Source organism: Phoenix dactylifera, chromosome 9 (genome assembly GCF_051530095.1).
Source record: "Phoenix dactylifera cultivar Ajwa chromosome 9, Ajwa_hap1_PhDact_Kaust_v1.1, whole genome shotgun sequence".
Classification (NCBI taxonomy): Eukaryota; Viridiplantae; Streptophyta; class Magnoliopsida; order Arecales; family Arecaceae; genus Phoenix; species Phoenix dactylifera.
The window spans coordinates 25,021,741-25,045,772 of record NC_143198.1 but is presented as its reverse complement, the minus strand read 5'-3'; the positions used below and the strand labels follow the sequence as shown (position 1 = coordinate 25,045,772).

The window sequence follows — 24,032 nt, the reverse complement described above, 5'->3', positions numbered from 1 at the left end:
TTGAATATAGTATTACAACGAGGCTGTCAGGGACAAACATTGGAAGAATAGCAAGGCTGCTGAGTTATATGCTCTCGAATTAAGTGACGCCTGGACAATTGTAACTATTCCACCTGGTAAGCATCATATCGGGTGTAAATGGGTGTACAAAATAAAATACCATTCTGCTAAAAAGTTCCATAACTATACGGCTTGGATTATAATAAGATATTACATATGTCATCAAATTAGTCATAATCATCTGTGTCACAATCCATGATCTTATCCAAAAATGGCTGGCCGAAAGATATTATTCAGATTTCTTGATCCTATATAAGTATCCAAGATCTACATGCCGAATAATCAATGTAGGACTAAATACACGTCCACATAAGTCCTCACATACTCTCCTTGTTTAAGCCTTGATGTCCTCGTGAAATTAAGACTAATGGTTCAAATCTATTCAAATCTAATCATAAACACCATATCGGTTCATAATCAGCCTCAATGAAACTATGCTCTAGTGTCCCTTAGTTCATATAGGTTATGGACTGGGTCAGCTCTAATACTATTTGCCATAATTCAGGACCTCATCCAAAATAGGTAGTCAAAAGGTATTATTTGAATTTTTTGATCCTGTATCTAACGAATAACCGATATAAAATTAAATGCATGCCCACATGGATTTTTATACTTTATTTTTTTTTTTTTTATTGTTGCTAACTTAGACGTGAACAATGCCTTTCTCTCAAAATATCTTCATGAAAAAGTCTGCATGAAGTGACCTCCTTAGTGATGGTTCCATCCCATGCCGAACTAAGAAATAAAGCATTGGCTCTCACTTTTTTGTTGAAGTAAAGTACCAAGACTAGCATCAAATGCAAACTTGTACGGTTATGATACTAGCCATTGGATTTTGTTGACGCATGCCATAGCCAATGCAACTAAATCACGACAATCAGGCATGAGAAGACTAGACATATCAAGTTGGACTACCATGCTATTCAAAAGAAATCGCAAAATGGTATCATCATGGCTTCCTTAATTTCATCTCAATTTCAACTTGTAGATATCCTCACCAAGGTACTTGATAAAGCTAAATTTCAAGCTAGGTGTTTCTACTCTATACACACTAGCTTGAGGGGCAACCGATTATGCTTTCGTACTTGTGCCTCTCACTTTCATCTCTCCACAATTATTGAAATCTATTTTGACACTTGTGCTTTCTATAATTATGAGATTCTTTTTCTATATATTTATTAAAAAAAATTTAGTCAAGCGCATGCACTGTCATCTCACCATGATTATTGGGATCTACTTATATATTTATACACTCTACAATTATAGATAATTATTAGGACTCATTTTCATATTTGTGCTCTCTACAATCATAAACAATCATTGTGATTCATTTAATTGGGATTCATTTTCATGCTTGTCTCATCAATAATGAATTTTTTTATTGTGATTAACTTGCACTATTATACATATCTTATTGCTATTTATAAAATAATGGGATTTGTATTTCTAGATGTTATAGAAATTATGAGATTTGTATTTGCAAGATTTTATATATTCAAGAAATACAGGAGTGAAGATCAAGTCATAATCAAATTGAAATGCAACGTTTGAGGAATGCTCAAAGTATCCCAACAAGTGGTCCAAAAAAATCCACCACCCAATATTTTTTGTCTCCCTCTCCACTTCCCATATTTCTTGTCCCTCTTTAGGCAACCCCAAATAGGGAATCTAACAAGTCCTCTAAGATGCACAACTTTCTACTTTTCTATTTTAATTATCGAAGCATAAGTCCTCTAAGATAACCCCAAATAGGTAACCTGATTAATTAGGCTTAGCTGACAGAATTCTATCAATTGTCTTGCCTAATAGTGACATGCCAGATAGGTTGGTGTGGGGTTCTGCTTGTACTTCCAAAGTCAAGGCCAATGAGCTTTATAAACTCTTGAAGGTAGTCCCAAAAGTAGGAAGGATTGTTCATGGCTATGGAAGATTGGGATACATCGTCGAGTGGCATTATTTCTATGGAAGCTTGCATGGGATCACATTCTATGTTATGGTATTTTGGTTAGAAGGTCTTTGAATATCCTTGCTATCTATGATTATTGTGAGGGAGTGGAGGAGACTGTGGATCACATTCTCTTTCAGTGCCTGAAGGCATTTTCAGGTTTAACGATTATCTAATATTCCATCTATAATTTTCAGGTTTAGACATTCTCTCTTGCTTTATCTGAAGACAAATGGAAATGATGTAGGTACTGAGATTAAATATGTTCATAGACAAGTTTTTGGGACGGAGGCTTTTTCTTCAAGATTTATATTAGAAAAGGCAATTATGCAAACTACAGAAATCGTTCGAAGCACTAACATAGAGAGCTGAAGATAGCAAGGGGCACCTAGGCCTCCTCTACATCTTTTGTATCTAGAGTGGTATTTATTACTTAGGAACTTTCTTCCCTAACTTGTCTCAAGATGAACTTTGATGGTAGGGTTAGTGAAGATGGTGGTAGAGGAGGAGTTGAATTTGTAATTAGAGGGTCTAATTCCCAATTCATTACAGTAGGTGGGAGACAACTTTTTTATATTTTTGTTCCAAGGGGCAAAGTTGAGGGCGGCAATTGGGAGGGGATCGGGTATGCTGTTCTTACTCTAAAAGCTAATTGTACCCTCCTTGAAGGTAATTCTGCTACAATGGTTGGATGAATTTCAAAACGCTCTCCATCAATAAGCGAACATCTGCTCATCTTGGATATTTTGAGGTTGATTGGAAGGTGCACTCTCTTTTAAACATATTATGTTTACATAGAGGCAAATGAGATTGTAGACTGGGTGGCATCATATGCATAGAATATTCTGGTGACAATTTATGGACGAATTTTGCTTCTAACACTTCATTCAGAATTATTATTTCCGATTATGTTGGATGTATCCATACTAGACAAATATGATTCAACTATTTCATTAGAAAAAATCAAGTCATTCTTCACAACCAATTTTCTCATATAATTATAGCATTAATTTAGTATTTATATCAAATATATTTATGTTATGCTATAGACATGTTAGATATTCTTTTGAGATCCTCTTCTGCTTGAATAATTGGTTCTACTAATAAGGTTCGCTAGAAATTTGCCACCCTGTTCTTGGGGTCCATCTCTAGGCCATAGACAACCTACACCTAAGTACACCATTGTTAATCAGGCTGCTGTAAACAACGAATTAAGAAAAGTGGGCTGAAAACAGATAAATTCAGAAAAAAAATTAGATACTTGGATATGATACCTGTGTGAACACCCTTTCTATTGGCTATCTATTTTACAGGACAGGTACTTGAATTATAAAATTTGGATATGTTATTTGTTATTTCATGCAAGGTGTAGAAGATAGTGGGAATTCTTCAAAGGAGATGCCTTAATGTTCAAATTTATTTTTATAGAAATGCTATCAAAACAGGTTCAAAGTACCTCCTGATCTAGACTTGGATCCATTGGGGATTTGGGTCAACATGTTGATCCAAACTTATGGGAATTGGGTAGGGGTGAAAGTAGACCGAAAAATATTCGCCCGAATCTATTTTTTAATCTGAATCCATTCATATATGGATAGAAATTTGAGCATCCGGCTAATATTCGTATTCATATCCATATTTGTAAAAAAAAATGGATATGGATAGATAACTGCCAATCTTTATCCAAACATCCAATTCTATTTATAACCTCATTTAATTTTATATAAATTTTTAAGAAAAATATATAATCATATTAACATACTATTAATTTGATTTACCATCCACTTAGTAATATTTTTAATTTTATGATCATAAAGTTTAATTATCCAACTTATATCTGTATTTATATTCATATTTTTGATATCCATATAAAACAAATATGGACATTAATTTTTGCTTCCGACTAATATCTGTATTCATATCTATATTCATCAAATAAATAAATATAGATATAGATATATTAATATTCAATCTGCATCTAATTTGGTTTCACAGTCCCAAACAAATACAATAATTTGGTTAGCTAAATTATTTTGGTTCCTTGGAAGCTATTTATTAAATATTTCAAAGAAATCCGAAACTTAATCTGGGCCGTGATTTCCGAGCCACTATAGTGTCAGCTTCATGGGGTTTCACGAGACCAACACCATGGAAGATGTGCGTTGAAAAGTCAAATGAGTGACTCCTAACGTTTTTGAAAAATTATACCCTATGCTGTGTGTGCTCCTCATCTTTTTGTTGTAGGCTAATCACTAAAATAAGTGCATAAATAAATAGAACCTACGGGAAAAAAAATAAGATGATTGGTGTGATGCATGGCCACATAATAAATGCAGTATAAAATATAATTTTTCAAACTCTTTGAACGATGATTATCTACACCTTTAGTGTCATTTGCAAGAATTATTCTTAACAAAAAAAAAACTTACTTGTAGGAAATCAAGCTTATCCACACTTACAATTAAGGCTATTAGTATATTACGCTGCCAATCATAATAGCATCTACAATTGGATCACATATGGGGCAATCAATTTGTGGTAGAACTAGAGCACATCTTGACACTAGCATGCATTTGGGTGCTTTTATAAAGCTCTCCCCTTAATGGCTTCATAGCCGAGCACACACGAGAACTCAAAAGTCTAGCAGGAAAAAAGAATCATCACACAAAAAATAACTCAATAAGTTCGAGGTAATACCGTATCCGTCGAACATAAAAATAAAGATATATCTTCGGCACATTTACTAGGAAACATCCATACTAAAATCACTCCAACAACATCAAGCCTAAGCCTTGAGTATTCAAGCTTAATCGCACCGCACAAATCAATAACCTTTGACCTCACTTGGAATGCATAAAGGAGGTTTGGAGAACTCAATAAAAAATGATGATCAAGAAAAATTCAGTCCAAACAGTTTCAGCTTTCAGCTCCTTGTCCTTGTAGGTGATGCTCCATGTATGGCAAGAATGTATACGAGCTGCGTTGCTGAAAGAATGATCAAGAAAGCCTCTATAGTTCTCTGCAAAATCCAATGCATAAATTAAGCAAACTAGACTTGTCAAAAAAGAGAGGAGAGCTTGTAACAATTGTAACCTTATTCCTTTATCTTTCTAGAAAAGAAAATAGCCATGCTAGAGACATCTTTCATTCTCATTTTTTACAAATTAGAGAACATGTTGCTTTCTGATTGGGTTTTCTACATGAGATCTACTTTTCCTCTACAGAAGAGAAAGAAATGAACCCCTTACTTTTTCTATTTTTCCAACTCTAGAATCCCATAATAATTGAAGCATTCATATTTGTAATTGCAGTGGAATCCAGTAAGGAAGCTAATTGAAATGTTTTACGAAGTAATTGGAGAAACCATAATAGTTGAGGATGCCTCTCATGTACATAACTAGGCAATCTCCAGTTTTTCTTTTGAAAGATTTAATCAATTTGGATCCCTTGGTATACATAAACAAATCTATTTTTTTTTTTTTTTTGAGAAAGGAACATGCATAAACAAATTACAAACTTCTTAGTAATGCCTGGAAAATAAAGGAAATTACTGGAAACACATGGTTGACCAAATAAACTAAAGTAGGAACCATCCATATCTGATATCTATCTTAGTAACAACTAGTCCCTTATAACTTTCAATGCAATACTCTTCTAAATTATTAATCTTTTTCATGCATGCCAACAACTGTTAGCTCTGTTGGTGAGTACATTTCTTTAAAGGCTCGCTCTTGAAGGAGGTCCAGGATTTAATCCTGGATATCACCCAAAAAACATTAATTTGAGCATGATTAGCACCAAGTCTAAGATTTAGATTTAGATTTCAGATTAGGTCGATACCAAGTCCTAGTTTAAAGGATACAGATGTTTTATTTTCGATTATGAACACATTAAAGGCCTAAAAATGAGGGACATCATTTGCGACGCACAAAACAAAATCCATTTAAACATCTACGAGAGAGAGGAGGCTAAGGAGAAAAAATAGCCGTTTTTCTCTTACCAGGCGCGCATTCCTTCCCTCCAATTCAATCTCTTTGCAGGCCAAACTGCAAGTAACAATCGAACGTTTTAGTCCTCCTCATGATCAGAGTTTTGGGATGTTTTCTTGTGCCAAATTGTTCACTTGAATGCATGAAGAAACTTTGGCTTACCCCATTGCAAGCAGAGTAAGAGCCCACGCTACCATACCAGAAGATGCTGCGGACGGCAAGCTTTGAGAGTTCCAGGTGCGGATGTGGTGGATTCCGGCAATGGCCGCAGCGGCTCCAACAACTCCAGCTACCAGTGCAAATATCACAAGGAAGCCGGTGGCCGCATTCCCAATCGGAAAGAACACCGGCGAGAAGTGAGCCGGGAGTGCAAGTCCTGGTCCTGCCGGTCCCAAAACCACCAAAAGCATGAGAAATTTCTGGGAAGAAAAGAAGAAAGAGATCATCATACCATGCAGTGACGATCCTCACCTATAGTGAACCCTCGATCCATGGCGACGTCGAGGGCCCAACCTGATATGGCTGCCACTATGGCATACATGCAGAAGTTGAGGACCAGAAGAAGAGAAGCAATAGGCTGTACACCCTTCCCCGCCATTGGTTGAATGCTACAATCTGAGATATGCGAACTTGGAAGATGAGGACGATGATGGGTTGATGGAATACCTGCTAATATATACGGCGAGTTGCCAGTTAGACTCTGTTCTTTTCTTGTTGGACGATGGAGGCATCTGAGTGTTTGTGGGGCTGCAAAGGCGAAGGAGACTTTAAATTCAAGGCAAGGAGGGGTTGATTGTTAGATAACGCTAGATATTTGTTTAGTATATATTGTTCTTTTGAATCGAATCAATTTCTTACTTTGGAAGGAATTCGATCCAGCTATAACACTTGCACTTTATTCTTCTATTACCTAAGCCATCCTTTGCTGAAGGATAGCAACATTTTTTGATTTTTTCAGCTCTTATCATCAAATGTAATTGGCATGTAATGGTATTCTTTTGAACTAGTTTGAGTACTTTCAGGCAAAATCCAGTCATCTCTTGTCATCAAAGTTTCCATGCTCTGATCAAATTTCATCTTTCTTAGCTTAAAACTCAACGGACATGACAGCATTCTGCTATAACGAGTACAGACATTAGAAAAATAAAGGCACCATGGTATGTTGTCTTCACTTTGGGTAGATAAAGTTTTCTGCACTAATTAAAGCATCTAGGAGAGTACATTGTTTTGTAGTTGTTGACAACCTAAAGTTCATCTAAAGTAGACTCTAAGGAATACAAATGTCAGCATTATTTGCCCTCCACAGGTGTTTGATTTTAAAGTGCGGAGGTTAGTGAGATATGGCGAACAGGTTCACAACTACTTGCTTGAGCTAATAGTAAATTCTGGCAGCTTCTATCCAAACATGAATAAAGAAGGCACAATGTCATGAATGGAAGCCAACACAGAACCAATAGTGGAAGGTCAAGAAAATTGATATAACCTAATGACAGGGGAATCGATGACCAAAGCCCAAGTCAATCGCATCCATAATTATAGCAGATGATTGACGGCCATAAGAACAATGGCGGTCATAAGAGAGCGAAATTCCTTGTCGAGTTTCTATTGCATAAAAGTTGAAATAAATTGCTATTATCTTAGAGAGGCTTGATAAAATAAACGTCGGAAAGATTATGAAACTTTAGTCTTCTTAAAATTGGCTTTATGCCTTTCATGCACAGCTTATATGAAAGGCTATAGAAGTCCTTTTCCATAATCATGGCCCAGAAAATCCAAAAACCACCATCCCAGAAGACTGCATAAAGTTATCAACCAGAATACCAAAACAAATATTTAGAACTATAGAGACACAACAGAGTCTGATGGAAACTTGGCTGTGGCCAAGCAGACTGAAGTTAAAAGCCACCACATTAAAATCGGTGGGGGCAGGGCTACTGAAGTGGTTTTGCCCGTCTTTTTGTAACCCCAGATGGGTTAATCTTTTTTACTAATGCTGTGGTTAATCACTTAGAGCATATTGCTTCTCACATCTCCCCTTAGTATTACAGCTTAATAGAATTGCTATAACTTTCCACTTCGAAAACTATTGATTTGAATATTCTAAATGTCGTGAAGAAAGAGATCACTGCCGGCCTCTCTCAAGAAGAACAATGGCTTAGTCCGACTATATTGTTTTCAATGATTAACATCAAAATGGTGGCAAAAGTCTAGATCTGAATGGATTAATAATGGGGACTGTAATGCTCGCTTCTTTCATATGCTTACTTGTATTCATCGTAGTGCGAATGCTATTAATTTTCTTGAGCTTGCTGATAGCCATAGAACTTCTGATAACCGCATTATATTGTCTCTTACTTTGCTTGATGGATGGCTGACTATGATGAACTTGATGCACAGGATGCTTCTTAATTAGCTGATGCTTACCATGGTTAACTTCACCCCTTTACCTAGAGGAAATCAAAGACATCTCACTGCTCTATGGCTTTGGGTAAGGCCTGGAGATTGACAAGCGCAATGGTGTTATAGTTCAAGTTCTGAGGCAGTCACTTCATGGAAAAAAAAAATCAAAGGTTAGGTTTGTCCTCGATCCGCTCCTCCTCGAATCTTGGATTGTCGGAATCATAATTGGGTAATAACCTTTTAGAAGGCAGGTCTTGGTGCAATAGTGAAGTTCCTCCTTTGTGATCTGAGTGTCACGAGCTTGAAATATGGAAACGTTCTTTTCGTACGCGAGTGTAAAGCCATATATGCCAAGAGTTTTGTGCACCAGGACATCCTTTGGGAAACGATAATATCGTGTTAATCCCTCAAAAAGAGCACTCACATCGAGTTCGAGAGTACAAGCCCGTATCCTTGACCAATGTGTTATAGGTCGCTTGCCAAGCTCATAGTGAAAAGTCCTCTCCTCCATATATTGGCTGGCCTTGAACAAGGTGCCTTTGATTTGCTGGTAGGGATATCAGTGAAAGCATTCTTATTGTTCAAGAGCTCTTGCATTCTATTAACCATTGTAGAGAGGGTGCTCCTATCAAGTTGATTAAACTTGATGCCAAAAAGGCTTGTGACAGATGGAGCTGCTCTGTTGTTATCCAGGTGCACTTTCCAGCCTCTTGGAGCTTCTATTCACATGTTAACTATTCCATCATGATTAATAGCAAGCCTGCCAAGTGGATTCAGGCCAACAGAGGGATTAGAGTGATCCCTTCTCTCCTTATGGATCCCAGTTTCTCACTGGCTTACTGAATGCCAATTAAATACAGGAAGGAAGATTGAAAGGCCTAGAGATTGCGGATGGTCAAAGATCCTGTCACCTTGTTTAAGCTGATGATGTTCTCAACTGCTCCTGGACTTATATTAATTGAAGGCTGCAATGCACCGAACCAAGCCTTGGATACTTCTTAGGTAATCACTGATAAGAAAGAAAATAGGAGCAAGTCTATCTTAGTACTTCGAAAGGCTTTCCTTCCTCCTTTTAAGAGTTTGGTTATCGTAGCTTGGACTGACTTTTGCTTGATAAACCATTTACTTCGGAGTTAGGTTTCTAGTCCTCGTGTGCTTTGGAAAGATGCTAATGATATTTTGGATAAAGTGCATAAAAATTGAAAAGCTTTCAGGTTGCAATAAAGAGCATTTATCTCCCGCTAGCCGCGTCACGTAGTTCAGCAACTTTGGTGCATGTTGAAATCCTAGATCAGATTCGTCGTTATCGTTATATTGGTTGGGGAACTCTTCTTTCTCCCAAGTCGCAAGGAGGTTTGGCCCTTTAGATTTAAAATTGGCCTAGAATGTTGTGATGCTTTGGCATGTTCTCCATGGATGTCTTACATTGGAAGGATTCCCTCTAGGTCAAGTTGGTGCCCGGCCTAGTTGAATCATTGGAAAACATTTTAACTTGTTTGTTCACACTTGGAACAACTCTTGGGTTTTGTAAGGACCCGTGCGGTCATATATTCAGTCCTACGTTAATTTTATACTGAGTAGATCTTGGATGCTTATATATGATAAAGAAACTCAAATAATGTTTTTTGCTTAATCTTTTTCGTTTAAGCCCATCTTTGTCGATGTTGACCATGAACTTTCCGATACTTTTGTTTTAAACTTCACCGCGATTCAAGCTAGAAATTTACCTTTATTATGGTAGTTTTAATCATTGAAGGCTAGGCCGGAACTAGATATGTAAGCTTCAGGTTGCATGGAGGGTTAAGATTTTTATTTGGAAAATGGCTTGAGAGAGGCTTCTGGCCCACTTTTGGTTGAATATCTTGCACTTAAATTCATCTCTTGACTGCAAAGATGCTAATGGCCTTTTCTATCAATGCAGAAAAGCTATGCAAACTTGGTAACTACTTTGGGATCTCCTGTGATGGGCGCCCAAGGAGCTCATGCTGGCCCCTGTGGTGGTTGGTTGGAGTTTTCTTTATGGAAAGGTTGCACTTATAAGTTCGAATTCTTTATACGTGTTTTGCACTGCAGAGGACTATGTAAGCCTGGATAGCTGTCACATGTTGTGTTTGGCACCTAATGTGACCTTTAGGATCCAAACTCTATTCATATATTGTCTTGGGGGGGTGGCTTTGTTCTAATACCCTTTAGCAAATGTGGAAGCCAAGAAATTGTGCTGTTTTTGGCTCCTCTCAAGGCAATACACAAATAGAGTTTGGATTCTATCCAGTGTATATTTTGCATCAATAGCCGCCACATTTTAATTATTTTATAAATTTAAGCTGACATCTTGATTATTTTGGACCCAAGCCTCAATTATCTTCAGATTGTTTAGCAAATTGGGTTCAATGGCAGGCCTCTTGAGGTTGTTTTTAACAAGCTCAATACCGATGGTTCCTTTTTGTCACTTGGAAAATAATTGATTGCATAATTTATTGAAGGACATGAAAAAAAAGGGTTTCAGGCTCCCAGCTATGAAATTTATTTTGCAAACATTGTAATAAATTAATGGACAAGTGGAGATTTTCATTAAAATCACGGCAAACCGGCACCGGACCTGGCGCAACCTAGCGTTGTACGTGCCATCCCATCGGTTAGTAATGGCTCTAAACAACCAGCCGGCTGGCCAGGCCGTGAGGCAGAGCCTTACCGACGAGTAAAAAGTCTAAGAGACAAAGGGAGGTCTTCTCGTCGGCCAGCCCCAATGAATCCATATTGCAATAGCCTCTATTTCACAATACTATTTGTAATAACTCGGAACCTTACCCATTTCTTGATCTTGCATGAGTACCAAAAATCTATCCAACGAATAATCGATGTGGGGCTAAACCCACGCCTGCACGGATCCTCACAACACGAGAGCTTATCTCTAAGTTTTTTTTTTAAGATCAACTTTAATAATTTAAAACTCTAATTCGAGATTGCTGGCAACTGGCCGATCTAAAATCTTTGATGTGTCATTTTTTTGAGACGCCATTGAGAGCAGTCTGAATAGGTATCTATATCATGCGAGTTTGAGGACAAACTGCATCACAGTAGTCGGTTAGATTCATAGCCAGAGGACAGACTGCATTACCATTGAGACTGACTAAATCATGGTGGATGGTTGGATCCAGGGTCAGATTGGATATTTGGAGGGGCTTGAGAAAATGCACTATATTTGTAGCTAGACACATCTATCATAAAGCAAATGAAGCGACGATTAGGCCACCTCCTGGGCAGTGGAACACTCCGAAAAGTTTTTATGTATCAACATAGAACTTCATAATATTTTATTTCTTAATTTTTTTTGGATATATTTATATCACGCAGCCGGAGATGCTCACGAAAATTAAATAAGTGGAGAAGCCGAACGAAATTATTTTAAGCATAACGGTCCCCGTTTCCGTCTCTCTCTTATACGCTTTGATGCGGAAAAATAAAACTACCCCCCTCTCTCGGGATCCGCGACCTTCTCCGGTCCTCGCTTACTTTTTCTTGAAAAAATAAAATTAAAAAAATGGACGAAGAGGAAAAAAACGAGAACAAGGAATGGAGCAGACAGCCTCGGCGGCAGGAAAAACAGCTGACATGACTCTCTCTTTCTGTCCTCCGTCTCTCTTTCTCACTCTTTCTCGGCCTAAAAAGAAAGAAAGAAAGCCTTCTTTAGTTGTTTTAATTTCTGTTAGGGTTTCTGAGGGAGGGAGAAGGCTTTTTTTTTTTTCCCCTTGTCTTCCTTCTGCTCCCCATCCCCCATCAAACCAAGCATTGTCGGGGTTTCGGATCCACGGAGGCGTTCCCGGCCCTCATCGCCATGGCAGGCCCGTCCTCCTTCTCCCCCTTCTTCTCCTCCACTTCTCCTTCTCCCGTAGTAGGACGTCCTACGCGGAGAAGACGGTATGTATGGCAACATCCCTTGCCTCTACTGTCTTACTTAAACATCTCTTTCCATTTTTCTCTTTGCTTGCCTTTTTCATAGGTGGTGCTTGCATTTTGATTTATTTGCTTGTTCATGGGCGGAGTATGTTCGGTAATGATAGTTTGGTTCCTTAGGAGCTACCAGGATTTATCCATGGATTGAAGCATATGGAAACTGGGACGGTGTTAGGATAGCAATTTGTTGGTTTGTTGGACGGCATTGCTGCCTACATTGACAACGAAAATTAGTATACTTATAAACAGAGGAGGAACTTGTTAGACGCTAGGTGTTTTTCTATTGTGAGGGAAAATTAAAAAGCGGAACAAAGAAAAGTAAGTACTCCATTGTGAGACCCTAGAAATAAGAGGTAAAAGATGGGATTTTGAGATATGGAGTTACACTTTGTGCCGCTAGGAAAATTCTTGCTTGTCATCACCACCCCACAAGAGACTTTTGTGTTTTAGGGAAAAACACCTACTGATGTATTTTGGCATATTTAGTTTATTTTGTCTCTGTTGAACTCTGATAAATCATGTCCCTTGGATGTGGATACTTTCAAGAGTTGAAGAAAGTGAAGGGGTCTGGAATAAAATCCAAACACGTTTGGCTCTCTGTGAAATACTCGTTTGGCCGAGGACTTCCAAACACGTCGTAAGCTAAACCCGTACTGACGAATAACCAACCCGCAATGAATAGAGAAGGTATAGTAATGCTATGAATGACCCAGTATCGAATACTGGTAATAATATCAGCAAAAGAACGTTCTCCCGTGCTTCCAGACATTCTGAGCTCCACAAATTTTTGTACATTCAAAACAAAAAAGGAATCGATTCCGTGAAAGATGGGATCAGTAAATGGAAAACTACGGATATTTCATCTTTGTGAGATCGTCCATTTTGTACCAAAGGTGTATTTCGAGTATACCGAATCAGTATAGCTATCCTTCCTCTGGCACAGCAACGCAGTCTCGATGGGTACCGAAATACTACATAATTATTTTTTCTTCTTTTTTTGTTCCTTGTCTATGCATAACTGTATGTTATTCAATAGATCAATAGAAAATTCCTAAAATTCCTTATAAGGTGTTTCCATTATTGGCTTCGTAATAGAAAGTAAAGATCTTGGAAAAGTTTGAATCAATGGGTTCTAATAATTCATGAAAGATATTATCATATTCAAAAATTTCAATTATATTGAAATCTATAAACCCTTTTTTTGGTTAAAAGTTTTTTTTGTTCGAATCTTTCATTTCATTTCAAGTAATTGGTTGGTCGTACAATAAATAAAAAATAATAAATAAATTATAATAAATAAAAAATAATAAATAAATTATAATAAATAAAAAATAATAAATAAATTATAATAAATAAAAAATACAAGAATAGATAATATTTAATGAAAGAAAGAGAACTATATTTGCAAGCTATCTCTCCACCTGCCTCTAACTTTGATGGGATCGACCCCCTCACTGCCAATCTTTCTTCCCTTGAGCACCAAAACAAATTGCCCGCTGCCACCTCCTCCATATTTGTCGCATGATAAAAGACGTATTTACAACCAGGTTGCACAAAGAGTAACTATATTTGCAAGCTAACAAACATTTTATCACTATAGGCTGCAGACACAATTAACTTCGGAAGTAAATAGAAAGTCAAGTTCTTTATGACCATTCGATTGGTAACATAAGAAAGTAAAATAAAAGTACAAATTATGTGGTGCATGTAAATAATAACTCAGAAGTATGTAGAAGTCCTCTGAATGGTATTGCACATGTATTGCAGCATTTTTTTAAAGTAGATAAAAAGTTTGAGAAGATATCTTACTTGAAGATATTAAAATGGAATAAAAATGGAAAAATGATTTATGTTATAATGCAAATATTAAGGTAGTGTTCAGTTCCTGATCAAGGGGTGGACAAGGGAAGGCTACCAGCTTAACCAGCCAAACAACCAAAAAAAGTGGTGGATAACTTTGTTCAGCGAAAGGGAAGAAAAGCTGGTTAACCTGGCTAACTTTATTCATGGGGGAGGATGAAATAAAGTTAACAAGGCCGGGAGTTCCTCTAGCCTCTATATTTATCCCATCTTTATCTCTGGAATCAATAATTCCCCATTCTTTTTTACTTTTACCTTTCACCTTCTCCGAGTTATTGCTACACTTATCTCTCCTCTCCCTGGCTCTAGCTTTGTGGAGGTCCTCTCACCAGTTGCTCTGCTTCCTTGTGTCGTGTGACTAGATACACGTGTGGCTCCTTTCTTGAGCCTCGTCACTGGTTGAGTAGCTGCTGCCTTTTTTTTGTTACCCCTTGTTTGAGCCTGCTTCAGCCAATCTTCCTCTCCAATGGGTTTGGTTGGTTGGAGGAATCACCATTGCTCGATCTAACCTCAGTTTCGGTTGCTCAGGTTTCCTTCATGCCTAATCTTGCCTTGGTTGGTCCTAGGCTTCTCATCTTCTCTGACCTTGAATCGTGATTACCTTGACCCCGTCATGCAGCAATCGCCTTCTTCTCTAGCCTTGGCATTGTCTCTTGGTTGCCATTGAGCTCTTCAGAGGTGCTTTGTTGTCTCCCTCTCCACAGCAGCTTTAATGGTGGATTAATTAAGCACCAACCAAAGAGCATATAACTTTATTCCCTAGTTACCTGGTTAGGGGTTGAATACTAATGGTCAAATCTATTCAGATGGTGGTTAGCTATTCAGCAACCAAACATTGCCTAAGTGTTATTTAAGGCACTTTAGCAACACTAGAGTTGAGGTGTGACCATCTAGGGATGGCCTGTGATGCACATGAGAACCTATGAAAGGCATTAAATTATGTTCGTGGCTAATAAGATTGATTGTTATGTTGAACCTGTTTACAGAAGAACAATAATCGGTTTTGAAGATAAAGGACAAAATTAGATTCTCAAATGTTTTATGCAAAATTAGATTCTCAAGTGTTTTATGCTGAATTAGATTCTCAAGTGTTTTATGCTACTAAGTTGCTCTATAGTAGACTTATAAATAAAAATCAACAAACATTGCGTGTTATATGCTACAACGAGGACTAAATGATAAGTAATTGAATATAAAGGCAAATAATATCCAAGAAAGCATCAGCGAAATCAGTTAGATAGTAGTGTTCCAAAACCCATTTGTCCTAGCAAGATAACCTATTTGACACATCACCATTGTACCATCATGGGTTGGGCAACTTTGTGTGCTGGATTTTCCTGTGAATGATTCAACATGTTGACTTGGAGTGGTTCAACTATTTGAACCGCTCAGTGTCAATCTGGACTTCAACTCTATAAAAGACAAGGAAAATGAGTAACCCCATCTCTTTAGTTGATATTCAATTCCTCTTTATCTTCTCCCTTTATCTAGTCCAATCACTATCGAGGTTTTTGTTGATGGCGTCGAGAACATTTGGTGCTGAAATCTTGTGAATAGCCAATTTTTATCTCCCTATCTCTCTTTGTTGATGATGGCCAAGAGTGGGAAGAGTGGGTTGATCTGGTGATGGTGAAGAGAGTTGTATAGGTGAGAAATGGTGGATCTAGTGGGCCATCAGATGCTATGTCCTCCTTGCAGCCCCTTGAAGCAAGCTGGTAATGCCCTCATGGTTGTTGCCGTCCTGCATTTGGACAATGAAACCACTGCAGGCTCGATGCCTATTTAAAGGTTGAAGGGTGGTCAGATTTGCTGCTAGCAGGCTTGCCTGGGGATATGGAGGGACTAGGAAGGAGAGATCTCAGATGGTGGAAGGGAGGATTAACATGAGTATCACTTTGAGGGTAAATTAATGTTGAGGGGTTTTCTAGAAGGAAAGGGCTCGTTAAGCCGACAAAGCATGCCTCCTGATCTAGCCACCATGAACACCATGGTGAAGTCGAGATTGAGGGAGGGAGGAGGCAAATAGGGAAGAACAGAAGTGGTGAAAAGGATTCAATCATAGAAGTGGAGAAAGGCCTTTGATCATAAAAGATAATAGTTATACAAGTAATCAGTATATGAGGTAAAATTGGATTGTCTTGGAAGGTGTGCTAATGGAAATACAGGTAAGCACCCCATGAGTCAGGGAACCAGGAATATCAAAAAAATCCATCAAGGATAAATAATTAAATTCTAGCAATTATAGGAATTACATAATGTTTTACCATATCAGATATGTGGGTTTTTTAACCCTTTTCGTTGCAGACGGCAGACCTAGCTTGTATTTTAGCTACTTTATTTTTCTAGCCTCATAACTTAAACTTTTTTTTATCTATTTTTTCACTTATGACAACATATGGATATATGTAATCAAGCTTAATGTTTCCTGTACTTCCCAATTTTCTGCACTTCGTTTACATTGTTTAGTACCAAAGTAATGCAGGTTAATAGCCTAAATCATAAGGTTTTTAGCTACATGAAATATTAAATTGTTATTTTAAAGGCAAAATAAGAATCCATTAGAATGGAACCTTAGGCTTATTGCCAAATCTTGTGAGCACTTGGTAGCGGTTGCTTAATAAGCCTAGGCCTCCTATGAGCCATGTGAAGGCCCTAATTAGTGCTCAAATTTGTAATCTGTTGGAATAGATTCCTTTAGTAGTAAGGTAAAGCTTTTGCATGCTAGCGCGCATGTGTTGTTCCTTTGCTAAGGAGAGGAACAACTGCAACACCCATTTTTGCTAGTTTTACTGCATATGCACATCTATCTAACTTGTGTATATTTGAAAGCCTTCTAGTTCACATTCTCAGATTAGGGCTAACCACTCGATAATTTTTTTTTTTCAAATTTCATAGTGTGTTTAATAGGAGCAGTGAAACTCATGTTTCCCTTGAATGCTCTTTATGGAAATTTAGTGACAATCATGTGATATGATTTATAGATTTGATACCATATGGCTTGAAGAACGAGGTTGGAGGATTTGTGAAAATACAGAAATTACAAGGTTGGAAGAGTAGCCCTATCCATACAATTACATAGTCTCAACCAAGGTTCACTGAATTGGTACTGAGAGTCGTACTGGCCAGCTACTATTTCGATACGGTACCAATTTGTACCATATTGAGCCCCAAGGTGTATCAGAGACAAAGGAGCAGGAGAAGCGGAAGGGAGAGAGAGAGGAGAGAGGAAGAAGAAGAAGGGAGAGGGAGAGAGAGAGGCGTTCGGGTTTGAATGCCCCGAGGAGGGTGACATCTTTTGGTGTTGACCAAGGGCATCAAGGATGATAGCGTCAACATTGATATAGGGCAACATTGTCAATCAAGGTCAATAGTGTAAGCTAGGATTTGAAGAAGGGGGTGGATAGAAATCAAAGTCGAATGCAGTCCCGAGGGTTGGGGGGGGGGGGGGGGCTTAAGGGGTTTATTATAATGTGCCGAACCGTCCCGATTGGTTTAGTTTAATACACCTTGAACCGCCTGGTTCGAGGCAGTTCAGCATACCTTGCGTTGAACCCCTTTCATACAATTTAAGAATACACGGCCAAAGTATATGAAATCCATCAACTCCTGAAGCAATATCTTGAATGGATTGGTTGCTAGATTAAAATAAGTTTCCAGTCAAGGTTAAAAGGGTACTGGTCCAGGAAGCTACTGGTTAGAGGTCTAGAGGTCAATTTTGTTGTTTATGGTGTTGGTTTTAAATCTTGAGTGTTGTCAAAGTTGATGTATGAATCTATTGGATGTTTACATATGGTTTCGAATAATAGGTACATGTTCAAGGAATAGATAGCTAGGGAGCTAGGGGCTGAACTGATCTTCCATGGGATGGTGTTGAGATATGATTGATGTGTGTACATCTTCAATTTAGGGACATGTTATATGCAGATTGGGAGTTGTTGCTTCTATTTCCTCTCATCTTACTTGCAGAAGGAAATGGTAAAACAATTGAGTCCTCATGTTCATGCAGAAGAAGCTGTGAATTTAATCTAGCCAGAATTTTATCATTTCTTATTAGCAGATCCACATGTAGCGTCCGAAATTTGCAGGACTTGTAGCATATTCTAGCATTTGAATGAGGGGAAGGTAGAAAAATAGAAACCCATATGACCGTACTTACAGAGGCTGGGATTAAATTATCAGTAGGGTACCAAATCGGTCCTTTAGAAAGGATCACCATGAGAAATATGTAAGGCAGCAATGCAGCATGCAACAAAAACACTGAAATCCACCATGGGCGAGGATCTAGAGAGATGAGAGCCAAGGGAAGGGGAGTGGTAATTGGGGAAATAACAAAACTCAAACAAATCTCCAGGTCTTGATTTTTCTTTTTTTGGAGAAATACTGTGAGTATTTACCACCACTTATGTTTGAACCTGAAACCTCTCCTATGGAGAGATGGGTGCCAGCTGGCTTAGCTAACTGCTGTGGTTTAATAATGTTTCAGTTTAGGATGTTGGTTCAAATATTTTATGGTGGAAGGAAAAGTTTGAAAACATGAATAGAATTAGTTTAAAATTTTATTAGTTCAAATTGATCCTTTATCATTTTCATTGTCAGTTTAATGTTGAATATAGGCTTTTGAATTAAGTGTCAGTGCCCATGATGTTATAGTGCTTAACTTGTTTGATGGATTTGACATGTTTTCTCATCTCATCATTTTCCAAGTTTCAGTTTTTGTAAACAGATGCTATAAATGAGGTCTGCTATTGTTAATGTTTCTTTTGTTTTTTCCCCCTGTTTTAGTTCTTTTGTTAATGTTAAAGGAGTATGGGGCATTGAGTAATAGCAGACAGTCAGCTATGATCACATTATTGGAAGAACCCATTTGAGCATGCAGCATGGATATTTCTTTTCAGGGATTTGGGAGTCTTGATGACACTCTTGGACAATACTTCTAAGAGCTAGGGCTTGTTGTCTTGGTGATCTTGCAAAACATTTTATGACCTGTGGAATTCAGTCCATGTTGCTATTGGAAAACACAGCTAACATTTTTCTTTCCTTAAGAAGTTTTATCTTTTTTGAATCGTGGTGATAATACTCCTTATTAAATTCTTTTTTCCCCTAACGGAATGTTCCTCACTTTTAGGTATGATGGTGGTTTTAGCTGCAGCCTTGCATTGAGAGCTAGATTCTTGTCCTTCTGATACTATAAGCAGATATATTGTGTTAGACAAGGACATGTTTGGAGAACCAGGGAATGAAGCCACCGGTCCGGGAGCACATACATATGTTTTTGTATTATAATATTGAAATTTGAGATATTCAGTGAATGATTCAGGCAGTTCCATATATATTTATTTTCAGATTCAGTTAAATGGCTAATATGCAGTCTAATTCTTTGTTATATATGTTTATTTGCAACGGTCAACTACATATCCTCGAGCTAATGGTTTTTCACCTACATATTCCACCCCATCCCATCACATCCTAATGTAGGACTAATCTGATACGGATCAAATACTAGCATATCTATAATCATGTTTGTTTTATTTGACGAACATAGATATGGATACAGATGTTACTCGGATGCAAAAAATTTATATCTATATTTGTTCTAAATGAATATAGATACAAAATGGATAACGAAAATACGAATATAAATTTGGATATAATTCAGATAATTAAACTTTATGACTATATAATTAAAAATATTTTTAGGGAGATAAATCAAGTTAATCATATATTAATGTGGTTATTTATTTTTTAAAAAAATTATGAGTATCGTATAAAATTAAATTGTGTTATAGATGAAATCAAATATTCAAAATGATTGTCTATTCACACACACAGATACATATATACGCATATCCATATTCATATGCATATGTATACATACACATATACATATATATACATATATATTTGATGGATATGGATGCTAGCATGGATATTAGTCGCATGCTCAAATTTTTATTCATATTTAGATAGTATTGGATAAAAAAATAAATTCTAAAAGATATTATTTGATCCACTTTTACTTCTACCCTAATGTTTTATTTTTTTTAATCTAGTGCAGTCATTAAAGCTCTTCATTGTGGTTTAAGACATAAACTAGATACAAAATAATTTACAATGATGGTTATTTGCAGGTTGGCCCTGTGGTATACTCGTGAGGCTGGTATCTTGAGTGAATCGATTGAGTGTATGCTTATACTGATGCAGAAATCCACTCCTAAATTATGATTTAGGAGAAAAAAGGATCAGAATCTATTTTTTTAAATTAAAGTACGTGCATCTGGCCAATTGCATGCGGTAAATTTTCAGTTTTCTATTTACTGTTTCCACCTCTATTTGTGCTGTTCTTGTTCCCAATGTTGCTTGTTGCCGGGTTACTAGCATGATAAAAGGAAGAGGACAATATTTTGGCCTTTTTATTCCTTCATCGTCGAGGTTATGAGCATTGACCTTGTATAAGATTGGTCGCGCTGGTCAGAACGAGTTGATAAGTTATGATCTCATTTAAGATCACGGGCAAATAAGAATGGTTAATTTTGACATCATAGAGCCTATTTGAATGACCGGGTTGAAAATTTTATGAAATTTATGGGTTGGGCTAATACAACCAACAAAATTATAAGGTTACAGACTGAGTTAAATTTATATTCATAAATATCTAAAAGTGATTTTGGAGTAGATTGGTATGTATCTCATAAGATGAAAATAGGCTTCATAGCCCAATTATCTAAATAGGCTCTTAGGTTCCTGCGCTGTATATTTTTTCTCGTTGAATCCACCTGTCACACTTTGCAACAAGGTAATTTGGAAGAGTACCTTAGTTCATTATTCAACCTAGTATCTTGGTGGAGAGATCAGCAACGAGCCGAGAGTAAGGGCAACACTAAAGGAGATGAGGTGGTGGTAGGATGGTTGGGGGAACCATCAAAGGGAGAGCTGGTGATGCTTCGGGCCATACTCGCAATAGACAGTGAGATGCCGATTTACTAAAAAAAATAAAAAAATAAAGAGAGAGAGAGAGAGAGAGAGAGAGAGAGAGAGAGAGAGAGAGAGAGAGAGAGAGAGAGAGAGCTGTGACGCTGGATCATCCCCTCTTTTCTGCCTTTAAATGCTTCAACAACATCCTATATCTCCTTTTTGCATCTCTTCTATTTCATCTCCGTAAATGAAATTATCTGATGGACATTTGCTCTTCCCTTTCTTTTTTCCCCTTTAATAAAACTTAAAACAACATTCAGTGTCTCGAAGTCTACTCATTCTTCAGTACTTGCCCTTGGTGATTACTTGAGCTGCGTCTGTTGATTAACTACATAGGCGTTTGCAGCACGAGGGAACCGATCGGACCCAACCCTATCTGGTTCATCCGATTCCAAGAATCAGGTTACGGTTCGACCCTTTTGGAGTCACCAAGTTAGTTTCCCTTAATGGTCGGGCTGCGCCTGGGCCGCCTCGTCCGGGATTCGTATTTTTCAGTCCGAACGCCTAACGTACGGTCTAGGGTTTTAGCGGCAGCGGCAACGTTCGACAAGCAGTCGAGCAAGGCATAAGAGGCGTCGGCGGCGGAAACCCTCCTACTTCTTCGTCCTTCTCGTCCACCAATCAATGGCCGCCGCTACAACTCCATCTTCTTCTTCGTCTTCTTCTCGGATGATCAGCCGGGAGACGGTGGGGAAGGCGGTGGATGCCCTCCTCAAGTGGATGCAGGCGCGGGCGGAGCAGCAGCAGAAGGCCCAGCTCCTCGACCCGGACGACGACCTCATCTACATCGTCCTCACCCTCAAGCGCATCCCCCCCAAGTCCCGCATCAAACCCTACCGCATCCCCCTCCCCCACCCCCTCTACGAATCCGCCGCCACCTCCGCCTGCCTCATCCTTGACGACCGCGACCGCCCCGCCAGCCGCCGTTCCTCCTCCTCCCTCACCGCCGCCGCCGCCCTCGACCGCGCCCGCTCCCTCTCCCTCCCCCTCGCCGACGCCATCCCCCTCTCCGCCCTCGCCTCCGACTACCGCCCCTTCGAGGCTCGCCGCCGCCTCTGCGACTCCCACGACCTCTTCTTCGCCGACCGCGCCGTCCTCCCCCTCCTCCCCCGCCTCCTCGGCAAGCACTTCTTCAAGACTAAGAAGCTCCCCCTCCCCCTCGACCTCTCCCGCCCCGGCTGGCCCGAGAATCTCCGCGCCTGCCTCCGATCCACTCTCCTCCACCTGCGCACCGGATCCTGCAGCGGCCTCAAGGTCGGCCGCCTCTCCATGGCCTGCGACCCGATCGCTGAGAACATCATGGCCGCCATCGAGGGGGCCATGGCGCATGTCCCCAAGAAGTGGGCCAACGTGCGCTCGATCCATGTCAAGGCAGTCAACTCCGTCGCCCTCACCATCTACCAGGCGATGCCCGAGCTGGGCCTGAAGATCGAGGTGCCGGTGCCTTGTGTGCCCCAGAAGAAGGATGAGATGGAGCAAGATGTTGAAGAGCCCATCAGAGAAGCAGAGGTTGTTCGGAAAGAAGAGAAGTCAAAGAAGCAAGATGCTGAAGAGTCCATCAGAGAAGGAGAAGTTGTTCAGGAAGAAGAGAAGCCAAAGATGAAGAAGAGGAGGAGGGAGGAGATGCCAAAGAAGGGAAGGAGGATTCATGAAGTGCAGCACACGGATACAACCAATGATTTTGACCTTCGGTCTGAAGAATTTTTAATTGGCGAGAGTGTGGATGAGGGCATCATGGAAGAAGAGGGAGGGGAAGCAAGGATGGAGGAGAGGATGAATGAGAAGAAGAAAAAGAATAAGACAAAGCAGGGTGTGGAGGTGAGTGTCCGAAAAGAGAAGAAGAAAAAGAAAAGAGAAGATGGTATTCAGAATGACAAGGAGGCAGATAGTGACAGGAAGGAAACTGATGAATCAATGGTGGCTCTGGCAAAGAAGAAGGAGCTGAAGAACGATGGAAAGATGAAGAAGGAAAAGGACAAGAAAGGCAGGAAACATAGTAGTGTTGATGATGAAGTAACAGATGAAAGTTATGATGTTGTTAAAGATGGTGATGTTGATATTGGTTCTGGAGACAATGATGAGGAGAAAGTGGGTGTAGGAAAGAAGATGAAGAATGCAAAGAAAGATGCTAATGTGAAAAAGGGGAAGGGTAAGAGAAGCAAGAGCGACGGCAACGAAGACGATGATCGTAATCGAAAGGATGATGGTGCAAAAGAAAGTAAAAACAAAATGGCTGGAGAGAAGAAGGTGTTGAAAAAGACTGAGAGAATGAAAAGGCAAAAGAGAAAATGTTTGGAATGACAAAGAAGAAGAGCAAGATAAGTAGATTGGAAAATAAGGAGGTGAAGAAGATCGAGAGGAGTAAGGTGAGGCATGACGCCATTTGATTGATTTTCAAACAAGCTAGAGCTTGATTTTCATTTGAGTTCAATTGGTGATCTTGGACTTTTTGCTGATTAAGACTGGCTGTATTTCATGGCCTCTTGTTTAGGTTTTGGTCTATCCTATCCAATTTAGATAGTTAAACTTTAGTTGCAGATAATTATTATTATTGTTATTTTCCTCATGAAGAACGAAGCCCTTTGTTACTTTTGCTCTACCCTTTATCTTATATGGTTGGTGTGAGTTAAAATTATGAAAGCAGTTGGAGATGCTATTGATGCTTTTTTGATGAGTGGTAGTAGGCATTAATTATGTAATGTCCTTAATCACTTTTCCAATGTTATTGGAGAGTGGGTTACTCATATTTATTGTGTAGTTATTTAATTTTTTGATATTTTGCTCTTACAATGCCATTTTATTGAAAAAATATTGACTCTATAGTTTGAAAGAGTAAGCCGACACTGACTTTG

General features: G+C 38.8%; 2 protein-coding genes and 1 long non-coding RNA gene across 3 annotated transcripts; 2 read left to right on the top strand and 1 right to left on the bottom strand.

The window, feature by feature from the left end:
* Nucleotides 1–4,525: 4,525 nt before the first annotated feature.
* On the bottom strand, nt 4,526–6,728 carry LOC103709309 (membrane protein PM19L). The gene is made up of 4 exons (XM_089925160.1): nt 6,466–6,728; nt 6,157–6,376; nt 6,006–6,051; nt 4,526–5,024 (listed from the first exon to the last, which is right to left on the bottom strand). Exons 1-4 carry the CDS (start codon nt 6,590–6,592, stop codon nt 4,929–4,931), a joined length of 489 nt encoding a protein of 162 aa, XP_089781286.1. The 5' UTR covers nt 6,593–6,728; the 3' UTR covers nt 4,526–4,928.
* Nucleotides 6,729–11,842: 5,114 nt separating this feature from the next.
* On the top strand, nt 11,843–19,575 carry LOC103709310 (uncharacterized). The gene is made up of 2 exons (XR_604429.6): nt 11,843–12,312; nt 19,334–19,575. It is a non-coding gene; the product is annotated as an uncharacterized LOC103709310 (long non-coding RNA).
* Nucleotides 19,576–21,642: 2,067 nt separating this feature from the next.
* Nucleotides 21,643–23,812, top strand: LOC103709360 (uncharacterized). Its single transcript, XM_039131740.3, has one exon. It carries the CDS (start codon nt 21,805–21,807, stop codon nt 23,479–23,481), a length of 1,677 nt encoding a protein of 558 aa, XP_038987668.3. The 5' UTR covers nt 21,643–21,804; the 3' UTR covers nt 23,482–23,812.
* The last annotated feature ends 220 nt before the right edge of the window (nt 23,813–24,032 follow it).